This window comes from Callithrix jacchus, chromosome 13 (genome assembly GCF_049354715.1).
Source record: "Callithrix jacchus isolate 240 chromosome 13, calJac240_pri, whole genome shotgun sequence".
Lineage (NCBI taxonomy): Eukaryota > Metazoa > Chordata > Mammalia > Primates > Cebidae > Callithrix > Callithrix jacchus.
In genome coordinates, this window is record NC_133514.1 from 14173561 (window position 1) to 14192059 (window position 18499).

The window sequence follows — 18499 nt, forward strand, 5'->3', positions numbered from 1 at the left end:
CATGTTTGAAGAATGGCTTTCCATCATGGCTCAAAAGATCTATGATGTCAAAACTCACTTCGCTGGATTCTGACCTGATGCTTCCGAGGGTTCTGTGTGGTCAGGCCTGAGAATGGCCAGCATCAGATCCTTACCTTTCTTCCTGAGCGTGAGAGCTGCCTGGAGCATGGGGCGGTTGATCTTTCTGGCTGAAATTGCCTTGCCAAAGATTTGATTTACAGAGAAATTCTCAGGGAGGGAGATTCCAGAGGTCTCGGAGCACTTCCTGCAGTTTTCTTCCATGAGTGGTATCCACTGTCAAAGTGAAGTGAGGGGACAATTGGTACAGCCACTCAGCAAAGCTCTGCAGGGTCTACTAAACCCAAACCTATGCATTCCCTGTGACCAAGCAATTCTATTCCTGGACACATACCCAATGAAATGCCAACTTATGTTCTCCAAAAGACATGGCCAAAAATGTTCATAGTTGTACTCTTCCTAGGAATCCCAAACCAGAAACGACCCACTAACAGCAGAATGAGTAGCATGTGTGATATTCACCCACAGTCATAGCAGTGCTATTCCTAAGAGCCCTGTCTTAGCCCATCTCAGCTGCTATAACGAAAGACCAGAGGCTGGGTGGCTCATAAACAGCAGAAATTTATTTCTCACAGTCCTGAAGGCTGGGAAGTTCAAGATCAAGACTCCAGCAGAATTTGGTGTCTGGTTAGGGCCTGCCTTCTATTTCACAGATGGCACCTTCTTGCTGTCCTCACATGTAGAAGGCACTCAACAGTTCTCTGGGATCTCTTTTATAAGGGCACTAATCTCACTCCTGAGGGGTCCACACTCATGACCTAATTACTTCCTGAAGGCCCCAGCTCCTAATATCATCACCTGTGAGGTTAAGATTTCAACTGAGGAATTTTTGGGGGGACACAAACACTTGGACCATAGCAAGCTCCAAACTGGAAACTACCCAAATGTGCACTGTTATGGGCTAAACTGTGTCCTCCCCAAATTCCTATGTTGAAGTCCTAACCCTCAGACCCTCACGATGTGACATCTTTGGAAATCAGGCCTTTAAAGAGGTACTGAAGGGAAAATGAAGTCATTACAATGAACCCTAATCCAATATGACTGGTGCCTACATAAGAAGAGATGAGGACACAGACACACATCGGCAGATGACCATGTAAAGACACAGGGAGAAGACAGCCAAGACTTGCTTTTTTTTCTCTCTCTCTGCTTTCTACCACGTAAGGACACAACAAGAAGGTGGCTATCTGCAAACCAAGAAGAGAGCCCTCACCAAACACTGAACCTGCCGGTACAGAACCTGCTGGACTTCCCAGCCTCCAGAACTGTGAGCTATAAATGTTTGCCGTTTAAGTCACACAGTCTATGGCATGTTTGTTGTAGGTAGCAGCCCAAGGTGCTATATAAGACACAGCCCTAGCAAACTGATACACTCACTAACAGCAGGATGGATTGTGGTACATACACATCATCATCGCAGCACTGTTTGTAATAGTGCCAAACTGAAAACTCCCCAGACCCCCAGCACTAGAAGAATGGATAGACTGGGGTATACGAACATGACGGAATGCCATGCAGCAATGAGAATAATAAAAGGATCTATGGCTGCATGCAACAGCTGGGAGTCTCACCCATAAATGCTGAGCAAGAGATGCCACACACAAAAGAGATGATCTGCACAAGTCCATTTACATAAAGCCCAAAACAAGTAAAAGCGATCTACTGGGATGGAAGTCAGAATGGTAATACTCTTGGAGGGATGGCGTCCAGAGTGCAGACACGTGGGTGCCTACAGTGCTGGGAATGTTTCATTTCTTGATCTGGGTGCTGGTGACACTGGTATATTCAGTATGTGAAAAGTCATCAAGTTGTACACTGTGTGTACTTTTCTGTTTGTATAGTATATATACATAAAAAGTTAAAAGATGATATTCAATCCCAAGTTAAGACATTTTTTTGAAGACAAGTCAAGAGTAAATAGCCCTTTGCATGATACAAATTAGTCTTCCAGGCTTCTTCCCTCTAGCCATGTCAGTTTCCTAGAAGTTACACATCTATCAGAAGCCACTCAAGGAGTCTGAATGAAATGCAGGATTTTCATAGCATTTACTAGAAATTTGCTCTAAAATCTGTATGTTCATTAAAAATATAGGCTGGGGCCAGGCACGGTGGCTCACGCCAGTAATCCCAGCACTTTGGGAGGCTGAGGCGGGTGGATCACGAGGTCAAGAGATTGAGACTATCCTGGTCAACATGGTGAAACCTGTCTCTACTAAAAATACAAAAAATTAGCTGGGCATGGTGGTGCATGCCTGTAATCCCAGCTACTCAGGAGGCTGAGGCAGGAGAATTGCCTGAACCCAGGAGGCGGAGGTTGCGGTGAGCCGAGATCGCACCATTGCACTCCAGCCTGGGTAACAAGAGCGAAACTGTCTCAAAAAAAAAAAAAAAATATATATATATATATATATATAAAGGCTGGGCATGGTGGCTCATGTCTGTAATCCTAGCACTTTGGAACACCAAGGTGAGTGGATTGTTTGAGCCCAGGAGTTCAAGACCAGTCTAGGTAACATGGTGAAATCACATTTCTGACAATAATAATACAAAAAAACAGCTGGGCATGGTGATTTGTGCTTGTTGTCCCAGCTACTCGGGAGGCTGAGATGGGAGGATCACCACAGCCCAGGAGGTCAAGGCTGCAGGAGCCATGATCGTGCCACCACACTCCAGCCTAGGCAATAGAGTAAGACCCTGTCTCAAAAGGGGGGCGGGGGAGGGGGAAGAAAATATACAGCATTCCCTCTTTTTTACCTTCCAACAATATTACCGAGGTTTTTTAATGGATTAAATAAAAAGTCAATAATTCAGTAATGTTCTTCCCAATAGTCTCAGCACAGTTTTTGTTCACCAGTTGCCACAACATATTAGCATGGATGTTCTAAAGTGACTGCAACACTCCCATTAATACCACATTTGCCTCCACAGAAAAGATGAGTGTTTGCTGGTATGGCGGGCTCCAAGTTCTCTGACTGAATGAAGTCTGGCTGTAATTCATAGAAGTTTTTAAAAATACAGAATGTTTTAGCTGTGTGCTTATAAGTAGATTCTCAATAGCCTTTCTTCTTAGAGAGACATGAATTGGGAATTCCAGTGATGTTAGATCCTGATTATTTTGTTAAAAAATAATTGAGATTATACTAACCATAATAACTACTGTTTATTGAGCAATTACTATGTGCCAGGCATGGTGCTAAGCACTTTCCATGCTTCATAGCAGCTGATGAAATGGGTAGCATGATCATCTCTGTTGTAAAGTTGGCAAAACTGAGACTTGGAGAGTTAAGTAACTTGCTGTGCTCATACAGCCTGTAAGTGGGCGCTATGATTCAAACCCTGATTTCTGACTCCAAGTCAATCCATTATCTGGCTATTGAATGAACAGATCCAGCGGCCCTGCCCAAAAATAGTCACTCTGTCTGTAGCAGCTCCCTGGTGTACATCTTGGAGGAACTGGAAATTTCTCTCTGGTTGGCCAAAGAGATGACAAGCCAGGCTTAAATGCCTTTTTGTATGTCTCCAGGCCTTTTAGGTCAGTCTTGGGGGTTAGGCATTGTAAGGGGTAGATGGGTGAAGAAGACATGGCTCTGCCTTCACAGAGCTCCCAGTTAGTGGCGGAGAGAGGCATGCAGGCAGAAAATGTCCATCCAAAGGGCTCTGTGTGGTGATGTCCCCTCACCTGGGATAACGTGATCTCTCCTCTCATGAGGCGAGTAGTGGCACCCTCCAGGCCGCCTTTCTGGAAAGCGTCACTCAGAAGGCCTCTGGAAAACACAAAGCACATTAGGAAGGTTCTGTGAATTTCATCATGGCAGCGCATGGAGACAGACACTGTTCATATTCTTTGAGAAGCAGCCACTAGAAAGGCATGCTGCCAGCAACTAGAAAGTGCAAACACAGTTCAAATTGGGATCTTTGCCCGCAAGGAGCCATCCAGCTGAGGACATGAGACCATACAGTAATATGCTCCACGGAGAAGCTGTTCAGAGGAAACCACCTGATAGCAGCTTCAACTGGAGGTGCTTCCTACTTTACCACTTAAGGGTCAGAACCAAGAGTGGGCACATGGCCATCACTGTCCTCATGTGCACCAGGCATGGTCTCGAAGGGCTTTCTCATCAGTTCACCTTCTTCAGAAATAATGGAATATGTTTTTTTCTGGTTTCCATTCTGCCTATCTAGTTTCTATTTTATCTTAATCTCATCTTCTAACCTTTTAAAAGTTTCTCCTGTATTGGTCCGTGCTCACACTGCTATAAAGAAGTACCTAAGATCAGGTAATTTATAAAGAAAAGAGGTTTAATTGGTTCACGGTTCTGCATGCTATACAGGAAGCATGGCTGGGAGGCCTCAGGGAACTCACAGTCACGGTAGAAGGTGAAGGGGAAGCAAGGCACATCTTACATGGTTGGAGCAGGAGGAAGAGAGAGAAGGCGGAAGCATGACATACTTTTATAAACAACTAGATCTCATGAGAACTCACCATCACGAGAACAGCAAGGGGCTCTCCACCATGATCCAATCACCTCCCACCAAACCCCTCTTCCAACATTAGAAATTACAATTTGACATGAAATTTGGGTGGGGACACAAATACAAACCATATCACTGTGTTAAGGCTGAATTGTGTGCCCCCATCCCAAATTCATACATTGAAGTTCCAACTGCCAGTACCTCAGGATGTGACCATATTTGGAGAGCGGGTCTTTAAGAGGTAATTTAAGTTAAATAAGAGCATACAGGTGGGCTCTAATCCAACAAGAGCACTGGTGCCCTTATAAGATGAGAACACAGACACACACAGAGGGTCAACCATGTGAGGACACAGGGAGAAGAACACTGTTAACAAGCCAAGGAGAGAGGCCTCAGAAGGAACCCACCCTGCTGACATCTTGATCTTGGCCCAGACCAAGAAATGTGAGAGAAAACACTTCTACTGTTGACACCACCCAGTCTGTGTTTGCTGTTACATGAGCCCCAGTAAATAAATGCAGTGAGTCACAGACAAATATATTTATTTCTGTAAATGTATTTGTTCTGTTACTCAGGTGTGGTCATTTTAACTGGCTTGCCAATTCAACTGGAACTACCCATTCTCCATCTTGGCAGCTTTATTTCTGATAATAGTCAAGTATACCTTTTATCAGACACCCTCTTGCAGGTAACAGTGGTTGGCTCTGGACCAACTATAAGGAGACACATACCTAATATCGGTGGCCTTTCTCAACTTTTCAGTATTGGCAATCGTTTCCCCATAGCTCTGCCAACAGTTGTTGTTTTTTAACCGCTTTCTCAAGGTATAATTACTGCTATGGCTTGAGCGTTTGTCTCCTCTGAAGCTCATGTTGAAATGTAATCCCCAATGTGGCAATATTGAAAGGCGGGCCTTTAAGAAGTGGTTGGGTCATAAGGGTTCTGCCTTCATGAATGGAGTAATCCATCCATGGGCCAATGGGTTAATGAGTTAATGGACTGTGATGGCATTGGGACTAGTGGCTTCATAAGAAGTGGAAGAGAGGCCTGAGACAGCACATTGAGCCCCCTTTCAGATATCCAGTTATAAGCAACAGAAAATGGACTAAGACAATTGCATAGCATCAGATTCACATTGCAACGATTCCGTGATTTGCAGTAAATTTATGACCTTTCAAAATGAAATTGTTGAATCAAAAGACAAGAATATTTCCCAGAACAGAGAGTAAAATGCTAAAGCAACCAAAATGATGAACCAGAAGATAAGAACTGTTTGTTGACCTAGTGGAAGGAGCTAAGGCAAAATTAACATACTTTATTGAGGACTTGCAGCCCAGGATACACTTCCACCTCACCCGTGGGTACGCTCTCTTTGGCCTTTGTTACAAGCAAGATTTTAAAAATGAAAGGAAACTAGGAATGGTCTGATGGAAAGTTGTCTGACAGGAATTCTCTCTGGTTTACAGAAGTAATACTGGTTGGTGACTGGTAGGTGGCAGGCCACATTTCCATTAGCAACCAGAACAGGGTTTCCACTACCCCTTTACTATAATTTTGATAAATGCATAAGTTAAGCATTAAAGAACTGGAGAAACCAGTGTGTGAGTTCAAGGGCTGGAATTCGAAAACAAACCCATTAAGACCCCACCAGGGTTTTTTCCGACCCTAAAGTCTGATTAAGTAATCACATTCTTACACATACACCTCATGCCAGGGCCCACTAAGATTAAGAAAATTTCCAAGACTCTAGGGAAAGCTTTTCAGACCCTAGACCTTAAAGATTAGATAGAGATTGAAAGACTCCTGTTTGTAGGTACAATCCCACACGTAGCATGGAGCTTAAAATGTATATAAGCACTAGAAAATAACTTGCAACTTTGAGTCTTGTGAGTGACTCCAACCTTCTCCCACAATGGGTTGCAGAAATAAACTCCCTCTTTCCCAGTCTGTCTGCATCTTATTATTGGACCATGGGAACAAGCAAGCAGTTGGACCTTTTTCTGTCCAGGAACAGCCACCTATCTGTGGAAGCTGATCATCTGAGTGGATTCTATACTCAATTAAAACAGAGTGGAGAAGCCAAGGGAAAAACATCCAAGGTTCAAAATATTGCTCTGTTGTTAAGAACAAATAGTTTCTCTTCAAAGGGTTTCAGTCTCTATTTCTTTATATTCTCTTCTGAAAAGTAATCTTATCCATTTATCCATCAGCCCTCCCTATCTCTGCTGTGACCAAACACGCCCAAGCATTACCTGTTTCCCAGTAACTGTCCTTCCAGTCAAAAGCCCACCCCTGCCCCCTTGATGATGTTGACAGTAGCCTATCAGAATCAGCCTAGATTGTGTGGTCCAACCCTAGCCCACAGAGGGAGGACACAGGAACAGGGTCTGCATTAGGGATAAAAATTGCTGCTCTCCTTTGTTCTGCGCACTCTCCCATGCCTCTTCCTTGCATGCAGGAGACGCCCTTCTATAGAAGTAAATTGTTTTGCTGAGAAAACTTTTGCCTGAGTGTTGGTTCTACTTTGCAGCACTGAGCATTTTTAGCTCCAAGAACGTAATTCTGAGAGAGGAGAAAGGAAGAAACTAGTCAGGCAGACAGTTAGGGTGAGTCCTCCATTAAATTCTTTCAAACAAAAGAACGGCCAGAGAAATCAAGCCACAGGCACAAATAAGGGAACTTGCCCAGGAGGCTTCCCTAAGACAGACAAGAACAGCTTCACAGGTGACTTGGCCAGATGTGACTGCAATGGAAAATTCCATCCCCTGACACAGGTACAGTAAGGGAAACAAAGCAGCATAGAGTAACCCAAGCTAAGAGCCTGCATGTGTACCAGGAGGATGGGGTGGAACTACCAGAAATGCATGCCTTGTGCAAATGAGACACCCAGCCCCATATGGGTTTCTTACAGAAGCCTCTGCATCGAAACTGTGAATCAGCAACCCATTTTTCCAGGATCCCTCTCTGTGGCCGAGAGCTTTCTTCTTTTGCTTATTAAACTTTCTCTCCAACCTCACTCTTCGTGTCCACATTCCTTAACTTTCTTGGTCATCAGACAAAGAACTTAGGGTAGGCCTCAGGGTACTACCTGAGGCAACACGAGACTGCTACACTGTGGTGCACTGGCGAGCCTGTAACCATTCTCTGCAAACCCACCTGCTGAAACTGCTTGTTGTAACTGGAAACCAGTTTTATCTCTAGCCTGACTTTTATACTGCACTATGATAGGGGCCCAACCACCTTCTCTGCGTCCCTCTCTTGGGCTACATCTGGCAAGACTGGAATAGTCGGCATTCTTGTGCATGCTCCATGCTTCCTACCTCCCCAGCCTTTGTACACGTTCTTCCCTGTACACCTGGAAAGCTCTCCCTGCATGTCTCCCTAGCAACCTTTCAGCAATCTTCCTCCATTAGGCCTTCCCTCATTCTGCTGATCAGACAGACCCACCACTCCCTCCTTGAACCACCTTAGAACTTCGTACACCTATGGCACTGACTTCATCTTGAACTTTGGCTCTCTGTGGACGTGTGAGGGGTTTGTTTTTGTTTGAGACTGGGTTGTGCTTTGTAGCCCAGGCTGAAAAGCAGTGGCACAATCATGGCTCACTGCAGCCTCGAACACCTGGGATATTGCCTTGCATTAGCTGCTTGAAGAGGCAGACCTAGGCCTGGACCTTCCTGGAAAGGGCTGACAGCTCCCTGTGAACTTGCCGAACTTGGAATGTCTGGGAAAAAGGCCACAGACCATGTGTATGTTGGCATATCCAGTGACTTTTCTAGATTCAGAACGTAGGATCACAGATCCCTCCTATTCTGACCACTCCTCAAGCAATCCCCCTCCCTTAGCCTCCCAGGCTGGTCTTGAACTCTCTGCCTCAAGTGATCCTCCCACCTTAGCCTCCCAAAGCACAGAGATTACAGGCCTTTCCCTCAACCTGCTTGCTATCTCATCTTCCTTACTATATTAAAAGCAAGGGCTCTGGCCATAAACTGCTGAGGTTGGATTTCTGGCTCTGCTCTTTAACAGCTATGCTATCTGGACAGCCGGTCTCTTTCTGTGCCTCTGTTTCCTCATATGTAAAAGGAGGATATGAACAATGGCTTCCATGTCTGGCCTTCTTTTTTTCACTTTACAAATAAGTATACTTCTCTCCTGTTTGAATGTTTGTAAATTTAAAAGTTGAAAACTGCAAAAAAAAAATTAAAGAAAATTAAATTATCCCAATCTCATTTGGGGTACTTGGGCATATTTCTTCCAGGCATTTTTCTGCATGTAGCTTTTTTTCATAGTTGAAACCATATTATACAAACAGCTTCACATTCTGGTGGGCTGGTTTTTCAGGCAGTAGAGCAGGTATTTCCCCAAGTCTCTGAACTCTCACTGTGCACACCGCACCTACTATTTCCCAGTGATGTGGCTGTGGCCGGTTGCTGCAGTTTGCTATTACAAGTAAACCTGCAATCCACACCCTGGGAGAGAACTTTCTTCTCCTGAATCTCAGTGCGCATTTTAACCCCCACCCCGTTAGACAGGACGCAGCCGCAGCAGAAAGCGAGTAACTCCTCTCGGTTTTGGAAAAGTTCAACACAGAAAGCAACTTTGGAGTCCTTGGCAAGGTTTAATCATGAGCATTCAGAAAGATAACGGATTTTTACACACGTACGGGGATTTCAGGGCTGCAAGCCCAGCCCCGGCACCCTGCAGCTGGGGCCTGCCTCCTGCCGCCCCGACCCACGGCGGCGGCGCCCGGCCCCCTTACCTGGGCAGCGCCAGGGCCTCCTCCGTGTGGCCGAGGACGCCGACGACCGCGGGCAGCGCCAGCACCCCGTCAAGGTCGAACACGGCCGCGCGCAGAGCCATAGTGGCGGAGCCGCAGCTAACCCGGGAGACGCGCGCGGAGGCTGGGAGGCAGGACCCTCCCAGCTTGGCCCGGCCTCGCCCCTGCCCTGGCCCCGCCTCCTCCCCGCCCTGCCTCAACCTGGCTCCGCCCCCCTTCCGGGTCCTGGCAGGACCAAGTCCGGCCCGGAAAGAGTCCGGGGAAGGGCATGGGCGGCGGAAAGGGTGTCAAAGGGAGAGGCAGGGGAGGCCAGGGAGACGGGAACCCCAGGCTAGAATCTCGCCTCTGGATATCGCCTTCCACTGTCTCAAAGGAAAGTCCAGAGACTCCTATGCCCCCTCCCAATGCCCCTGCAGAAGCTGCTTGAAGAGGCAGACCCAGGCCCGGGCCTTCTTGGACTGGCGGGCAGCTCCCTGCGAACTGACCAGACTTGAAATACCTGGGAAAGAGGCCGCAGACCGTGTGTGTGTGCGTGTGTGTGTGTGTGCATATGTGTGTGCGCGTGTTGGTACATCCAGAGACTTTTCTAGATTTAGAACACAGGATCACAGATCCCTCACTATCTGACCACTCCTCTAGGCACGCTCTTCTTTGCCCGGGCAAATGTGTTTCTAGAATAAAATACGATGTTCCAGCTATGGCGTGCCAGCCCGGAATACTTCGATTTCAATCTCTTGAGTACTGAGGCTTAGAAGAACTATATGTGGGCTATTATTTTCCTTTTGTGCATACTACTTGTAATAATTCTGTCTAAACGTGTGTTTGTTTTTAATCATCGATTTCCACACTATTGGCTCATTTATGTTCCTAGAAAAACTAAAACTTTTGGAGTCCTTGAGCAGTGGAGCTCCGTGAATTAAAAACCATGTCTTTGGGTGGAGACCAAATAGAGTGAGTGAGGTCTCCAACAGCGGAGACTTCACTCTTGAATGTGTCTCTGTGGATTTATCCAAGATGCCCTCCACCACGGAGCTTCGAGAACCTTATGAGAGGTTGTCAGATACCTCACTGTAGCTGGGAGGTCTACACCAATCTCTGGATCTAGCAATCAACAAGTAGATTGACAAGAGCCGTGGGTTTCCTCTGGGCTATTTGCTCTTAGCCAGCTATGCTGTTGTTTTCTCCCCTAGCTTTGCAACCTCTTGTAGGCTTCTGCCTAGAGCAGTTTTCTGAGATTCTTGCCCAAAAGCAGAGTAGCCAACAATGCCAAATGTTACAGAAAGAACTGAAAAAAAAAAAAAAAAAAAGCTGTCCAATTTTGGACTTGGATGACACTGGGTTTTTTCAGGACATTTTCCGTGGGCCCGTTGGTGGTAGACAATAGATTGCTCTGGATTTGAAGACTGAAAGATCAGTAGAGAAGGGAATACAGCAAACTACTTTCTCAGGAAGTTGGTTGATCTCAAAGGTAGAACTGAATTAAGAAAATAGAAAACAAATTGCAAGCTGAACTGTATAGTCTGAAACCTCTTAAATCTCCAGGTTGGACATGATGGCACACACCCATAATCCCAGCACTTTGGGAGGCCGAGGCAGATGGATCACTGTCAGGAGAAAACCCCACAAGAGCCAAGGCAAGGGTCTGAAGCCTCAGCATGTTCTCCTATAAACATAGAAACAAGTTAGAGATATAGTTACATAGTTATTCCTATACATAATCATATATAATCACATAGTTCTTCATATGTAATCACAACCGTATACACATATATAATCATCTAATCTTTAATCTTACTAATAAGCCTCAGGTCAAGAAGTATGGGACTGAAGTGGCATTGGAAAAGAGATGACCCTAAGACAGGATGCTCTGAGTCCTCTGTCACACCCGCATAAGGGCTGCTGGAGGACGCCATGGCTGGGCGACAGTGTCAGCACTGGGAAAGCTCCTGCTGTTTAGCCAGCCAGGGAAGGAGACATCCAAGATGGCCGAGACATCTCTTTCCCCCAGAGAAGGAGAAAACTCCACTTCTCCAAGCTCTTGTGGGAGGCCTGATGGCTGTCAGGGAGACCCACAGACATCTGGGGACTTAATTGTCTCCATGTGGTGCTGTGATTCAGCGGTCACGTTCCATGGCTACTTTCAAGTTCTGCTTCTGCACCTGGTTCCTCTTTTCCTTGGAAGATAAGAATTAGTAATAGTAACATAAATCATAGTGACCTTGACATTCTTGACAAGTATGGAAAAAGTGCAGACGACTTAGGTTTTCTCCTCCCCTGGGCTTCTTCAAAGTCTTGGGCCCCCTAACTCCAAGACATGTGCTTTACCTGACCCTATCACTGACCACCATTACCTCATCCTACCTGCCTTTCCCCAGCTTTGTACTCAATAAAAGTCAGAGTGTCCAGGCACTTGGGGCCACTGCTGGTCTCCATGCTTTTGGGTAGCAGTGGACCCATGGGCCCAAACTCTCTTTTCTCTATCTTGGTGTATAGTGTGTCTTTATTTCTAATTTCTCATCTCCACACCAGCAGGGAGGGACTGACTGGACCCTATAGGGCTGGACCCTATAGATCACCTGAGGTCAGGAAATAGAGACCAGCCTGACCAACATGGCAAAATCCCGACTCTACTAAATAAAAAAAATTAGCCAGGCACGGTGGTGCATGCCTGTAATCCCAGCTACTCAGGAGGCTGAGGTGGGAGAATCGCTTGAACCCAGGAGGAGGAAGTTGCAGTGAGCCGCGATCACACCACTGCGCTCCAGCATGGGTGACAGAGTGAGACTCTGTATCAAAAACAAAACAAAACAAAGCAGCTACAGTAATTTCTGTTGCCTGTGTTCTGCATTCTGCATCTAGCACAGTATTGCTTATGAATACATAAGTATGTTTATAAAAGCAGTAAAGTGAGGAGGAACGACATACCTCCTACAGAACTAGATTTCATAAAGTCCTGTTTGAGAAGAAAAATTTTAAAATGTAGCAATATGTGTTTCACATTCCTCTTTGGTTAAGAGAAAGCTATGAAGCTATCCCATGGACTTTTATTTATTCAGGAGGGGTTAACTAGTAAATTGCTCTGGTCTGGAATATTTTATAATGCCTGTGAGTTACAGAACTTTCTGGCTGAATTGCTTAAGCAAAGATTAAAGGTCTCAGTTGCATTTCACTGCGCTTTGCCCTTTTCCATGGGTCATGCTTCTCCTGTGTTTTCTGCTACTAAGGTACAGAGAGATAAGGGCTTACCCAGCAGGGCTATGGGAACTGGATAGCTTTTTGAAATGTAAATCCTAACCCCTATGTCTGCTAATTTTAGTGTTTATGAAATATGTTTTAGGCGATAGCATGAATCATAAAAGATGGCTAATGTAGTAGTGAAAATTTATAAATTATACCTGATTTCAATCACTAAATTCATAACGAACTTACAATGACCTCATTAGGGTTTATTGTGTTTTCCTGCCTTTCCTATGCCTTCCCCACTTCCTGCTAGTCCTTGATTGCCCAGCTGTATTTTATAAAATCTGTTTAATCACTAGGGGTTTACACTGCTGCTTCTCTCTGCTGTAGATACTTCAATCGAGTTCAAAGTAAAGTTAGACTCGGGCTGTTTCCTAAACCTACAATCCCCTTGGAGTTTTGTCCTTTATTTAATGCAGCAAACAAATGTTTTTAATTCCATCAACAAATACGTATAGAGTACTTTCTATGTGCCAGGCGCCGTTCCAGGCACTTACAATCAATTGTTAAATAAATTGGACAAATACAGAGGCCGTCAAGGATCTTCCATTTTAGTGGAATGAATTCAAAGAGTAGTGGCTCGTGGCTTCTGGGGCTGTGAGAGGAATGGGGCTGGGAACAGTTGTGGCGGCTACTTGCCATTTCTCTCCTTTGCCATCTTCCAGTTTCCCAACATCTATAACCTTTTCTTACATACAGAAGATTCAGGCCAGGCACAGTGGCTCACACCTGTAATCCCAGCACTTTGGGGGACTGATGCGGTTGGATCCTCTGAGGTCAGGAGTTCGAGACCAGCTGGCCAACATGGCAAACCCCTATCTCTACTAAACATACACAAATTATCTGGGTGTGGTGGCGCATGCCTGTAATCCCAGCTACTAGGGAGGCTGAGGCAGGAGAATTGCTTGAACCTGGGAGGCAGAGGTTGTAGTGAGCTGAGATCATGCCACTGCACTCCATCCTGGGCAATAGAACAAGACTCTGTCTCAGAAAAAAAAAAGAAAGAAAGAAAGAAAAGAAAATTCCACCTGTTAACGATGAACTCTGTCTTCAGAGAGACACAGCATCCTTTTAATGTCTTCTCTCAGTTTTGATAGTTCTTGCTGCTTGAGAACTACCCCTGTTTTGAGTTCTACCTTCTCACAGTAGAATTCACAAACAATATACTGCCCAGTTACTCTTAACGCTGGCCAGGTGCATGGGCTCTGCCAACTGGGTGCACTTGCCAGGGATTTGAGGATGGGGATGGGCAGCCCAAACCACAGCTGTGTGAGTGGGAACTTTCAGCGAAGGCAGAATCAGCAGCATGTCGTTTTTTTGAGGAGGCTGCAATGGAGCTTCTCCACTCCAATCCTGAGTGTACTTGGTGCCCATGCTGGGGGACAGCAGTGGCTTTGTTAAAATTGCACCGAGGTGTGGCCTGTGGTCACTGTGCCGTTCTTGGCTATATTGTTTCCGAAGCTGCCTCTCTTGTCCTCCCTGAGACTCTGTGAGCTGTTAATGTCCTGTTATAAGCCCCTTTCTGCTTATATGACCGAGAGGAAGCACTATGGTTGTAATAACAACTCCATAACGCAAACCCGCCTTATGAATGTTGGTAGAAGGAAGAACCATGTCGACTGTAGAATTTGGAAATGCCCAGTGCCCACTCCCCAGCCTGCCTGGAAGTGAGGGTGAAAGCCTGTGAGATCAACTCAGCAACTTGGGCACACCAACCCAGCCAGCATTTACAGTGGGAGCAGGAGAGGGAAACAGGCCAGAGGAGAAGGGTGTTGGTCAGCAGTTTCAAGGGCAGCAGGAACAGCAGCAGCAGCAGGGTCCCCCGCTGGAAGGGGCAGTGCAGGCCCTGAGGCCCTCAGCGCCCAGCTGCAGCAGCAGTGTCTTCACAAGTCCAGTTCTGTACTATGAGTTTGGCAATGGCCTTGCTCTTATTTTCCAGGCTTAGTTCTCCAAGCTCCCAGGGGCCCTCACTGATATCCTGCCCTCCAATTCTGTGCTTAAGTCAGCCAGAGTAGGCATTTCTCACTCTTCACCAACTCCAAAAACCCTTCTATTGTACCATCTGGAACTTTCTAGAACTCACCTTCTGGAACTTGGGTTTATCATCAGCAAATTCACCATTTCCTCAACCTCTTTTCCATTCTCTTCCCCTCTTGCTGCACCTGAAACCTGCCTCTACCCTGAGGAACCTGCTTTCACTTCAGTCTTTTGCTTATTTATTTATTTATTTATTTATTTTTGAGACAGGGTCTCCCTCTGTTACCCAGGCTGGAGTGCACTGGCATGATCCCAGCTCGCTGTTGAGAGCAGCAGGAGGCAGCCACATGCATAGGCAGATAGGGGCAGGTCCCTGGTGAAACCCCACCTCCAAGCTGAAGATAGCTTAAAGCCTGAACACCAAACTACAAACGAAATCCCCAGAACCGATTGAGAATTTGTCTTTCTTCTTGGCGTGCTTTCCTCCGATTGATCCCACCCTGCACCTGTTTGACCTATACCTTCCCTTTCCTAATTAGTTTCCCACACCGTCATGCCCACCTTTGAGTGGTGTCTTCGCTTTAACCTCTTTTGCATACTCACAAACCAATCAGCACACACTCCACATCCTCAATCTTAACCTTTTTTGCATACTCAAGAGTCCATCATTTGTAGATATATTTGTGATCACAATCTGGCAAACATACATAGAAAAGGACTCCTGAGTTCTTAGACCAAGGACAGAAAGTTGAAGTAGAGTTTGGAACACAATGTGCTTTCTAAAGATTTGGGTCTAGTCTACAAAGTTGAACCGCTGGAGGAAGTCCTCCGTTTGCTCAACTGGTAGTCCATGCAAAGTGAAGATGAGATACCAGAAATTAGTTCAATGTAATGGGAGACTTGGAGGAGCAGGAATAATGGAATGGGCTTCTTAATACATGACCTGCTCGCCTTCCTCCTGATGCAGAAGCACTCATCAGAGACTTCTTCTTCCAAGGCCTTGAGAGGTGCATTGGTGAGGAAGAAGCATTATCTCAGTTACAGGGAATTTCGGGAAGTGGTTTGGACCTCGGGTCCCAAGGTTAGCGTTAGGGAAACTTCTCAGTACATGACTGTCTTAGTCTATTCTCACACTGCTATAAAGAAATACCTGAGACTGGGTAATTTATACAGAAAAGAGGTTTAATTGGCTCATGGTTCTGCAGGCTGTACAAGAAGCATGGCTGGGGAGGCCTCAGGAAACTTACAGTTATGGCGGACAGCAAAGGGGAAGCAGGCGTGTCTTCACATTGCTGAAGCAGGAGGAAGGAGAGAAAGGGGAGATTCTACACTCTTAAACAGCTGATCTTGTGAGAACTCACTATCACGAGATGAGTGACGGAGAAATCCACCCTCGTGATCCAATCACCTCTCACCACTCCCCACCTCCAACACTGGGGATACAATTTGACATGAGATTTAGGTGGCAACACAAATCCAAACCATATCAATGGCACACGTCCATCATGCCTCTGCTGAAGGAGGAAGCAAGTGGAAGCTGTGTGGTGCCCCCTACCTAACAAAACCATAAATACAATTAATACCACGTTTTTAGAGGAATCCCAAGGATTAGGGCCTCCAGCAAGGGCTGTAAGGATGCAGAAGTGGCAATTTTGATGACCACCAAATGCTACCTTAGGTAGATGGGTCTCACAGAATGTCAGTGGCTCATTGTAAGCTTAAGTGATTCCGATTACAGATGCTGTTCCCAATGTGGCTCAAGTGCTCATGTTCGCAGCAGCAGTGGCAAACCCTGGTCTCTAGATGTGCTGGCAGAGCCCAGAGGTTCAAATTACTCAGTTGCTGGCAAGCTGATTATACTGAATGCCTTACATGCTTGAGAAGGCAGCAGTCTGGCTCTTACCAAATACGGTAGATGCTTATTCTGGAGAACAGTTGGAGAGGAAAGCAATACGTACCGACCCTGACCTCATGACCTATTACTGCCTTGAGCACTGCACCTGTCTGTATTTTCTTCCCAACTTTGCTAATTTATTTCATTTTCTGCCCGCCTCATTACTTTCTATGCAGTGTGTTTTAGATGACCAATATCATTTACTTTATAGAAAACAGAATTTCAAGATGGTGCGCCGTCTAGTCAAAACTAGAGCGAGAATAGAATTAGAGCAGGAGGCTGGACTTGGAGCTGGATGGTCACTGGTGAGACTTGGGGCTCTATCCCTGTGGAGTTAGGGTGGGGTTTGGGGGGCCTTTTTGCTTGTGTGAGGAATGGTTGCATTCTGTTAGATTCTGTATTCGTCTGTTTGGCATCTACTGTGTGTGGGGCCAAACTAACAGCAACGTTGCCTACATCTCTCCTGCAGCCAGCTTTTTCAGGTGCACTAAAGTCATAGTACAAGCCCTCTGCCCAGTCTTGACTCAGTATCCACAACAGCCCTGATTGTCTAACTCTCACACACCAAGCCAGTGCTTCTCCTGCCTCAAATCACCTCAGAGCCAGGTACTGGGCAATCAGAGGCCACCCCTATAGCCCAGAACCCACCAAGAGTATTCAGACTATCTCATCAAAAGCTGCTTCCTTGCTGGGCCCTGGCTTTCCCGGGAAACCCCATGCAGGCTGGGGGCCAGGCTTCCCCCACTGTGGCCTCTACCTCCTGACACTCCCTGGTACTGCTCCTTGTGGCCCTATGCGGCGTTGCGGGGATGTGCCACCCCTTCTGATTCAAGGGATCTGTGAGTACAGACTCCTTCCATTATGACAGTCACTTCTGTGCCTGCATGTCTTACCATACCTGATTAAAACAAATTCTGGGTACAAATTTTAGGACAATTAGGTGTAAATATATTTTTTTTTTTTTTCAAAATGTGGTGATGGAAAGTTAAGTGTGCATTGATGTTAGGAGCCAAAGAGCTAGATTTTTTTGAGGGGGTGGTGCGGGTTTCCAGCATTAAAACAACCTTCAAATATTTAGGAATGTTCCCCCTCTTGAAGTAGGCAGAGGCCACCTCCCACGTAGAAGCTCAAAGCCCCAGATTCCTGCTTCCTTGGCCTTCCTGTCATCTGGTTTGGCAGCACATGTTTTAATCAGATGCATCTGTCCTGACCTTTGTATGCAGAGCTAGTGACACAAAGGAGCAGGGCTGGAGAAGAATTAACCATGGCAGCAGCGGCAGGAGCAGGGACTGATGCTTCCCGAGACAGCAGTGACAGCAGCACCCGAGATGGTGCTGCTCTGTAGCAGCAGGGCCCACCACGCTGGCCATGGGACAGAGGCCTCCCTCTTCTCCCTGCTCTTCAAGCAGCACCTCCAGCTTTCTAGGTGCTTCTGTGATCCCCCCTTTCTCCCTCAATAGAACGATTCTTCACTTAAAGTAATTAGTAGGTTTTTATTGCTTGCAACCAAGAATCCTGATAGATACAATTTGTGATATTCTCCTTCCTCCCTCCCTCCCTCTCTTTTCCCTCCTTCCCTCCTTCCTTCCCTCCCTTCCTTCCTTCCTTCCTTCCTTCCATCTCCAGATGGAAAATATATACATCTAACTTTATATATATATAGACACACACACACACACATACACACACATACTCTCTCTCTCTCTCTATATATATATATACTCTCTCTCTCTATATATATATAGAGAGAGTGTGTGTGTGTGTGCGCGTGTGTGTGTTAATATGGTAAAGTATTAACATTTGTTAATTATGGGTAGTGGAAATATGAATGTTCATGGTTTTTTGGTATTTTATGTCTTTTAAGGCTCTCGAAAGATGATGCTAGCAATCGTATGCACACACGTACGCACAATGCATGTGTGTGTTTGTGTTTATTTGTGCTAATTGTCTCCTCCTAGTAAGCCTATGAATCAGGAGCCATTGCCCACATCCTCTTTTTACATCTGAGGAAACTGAGGCACAGGAAGCTGAGGCCGGTCCAGGGTCACGCAGCTGTTCAA

At 46.0% G+C, this 18499-nt stretch overlaps 1 protein-coding gene across 10 annotated transcripts in view; it reads right to left on the reverse strand.

Moving 5' to 3' along the window:
* EPHX2 (epoxide hydrolase 2) overlaps positions 1-9447 on the reverse strand; it is a 56290-nt gene extending 46843 nt beyond the window's left edge. For 9 of the 10 annotated variants that reach the window (XR_008475881.2, XR_013525491.1, XR_013525492.1 and 6 more), the window contains exons 1-3: positions 9311-9447; positions 3758-3842; positions 135-294 (exon numbers count right to left, since the gene is read on the reverse strand). Coding sequence is in view for 7 of the 10 variants with exons in the window: in XM_054243718.2 (XP_054099693.1) it covers positions 135-294; positions 3758-3842; positions 9311-9411 (346 nt within the window). In the remaining 3 variants the exon portion in view is untranslated. The remainder of the gene's footprint in view (positions 1-134; positions 295-3757; positions 3843-9310) is intronic. The other variant, XM_035269928.3, reaches the window with a different exon arrangement.
* Between the last annotated feature and the right edge of the window lie 9052 nt (positions 9448-18499).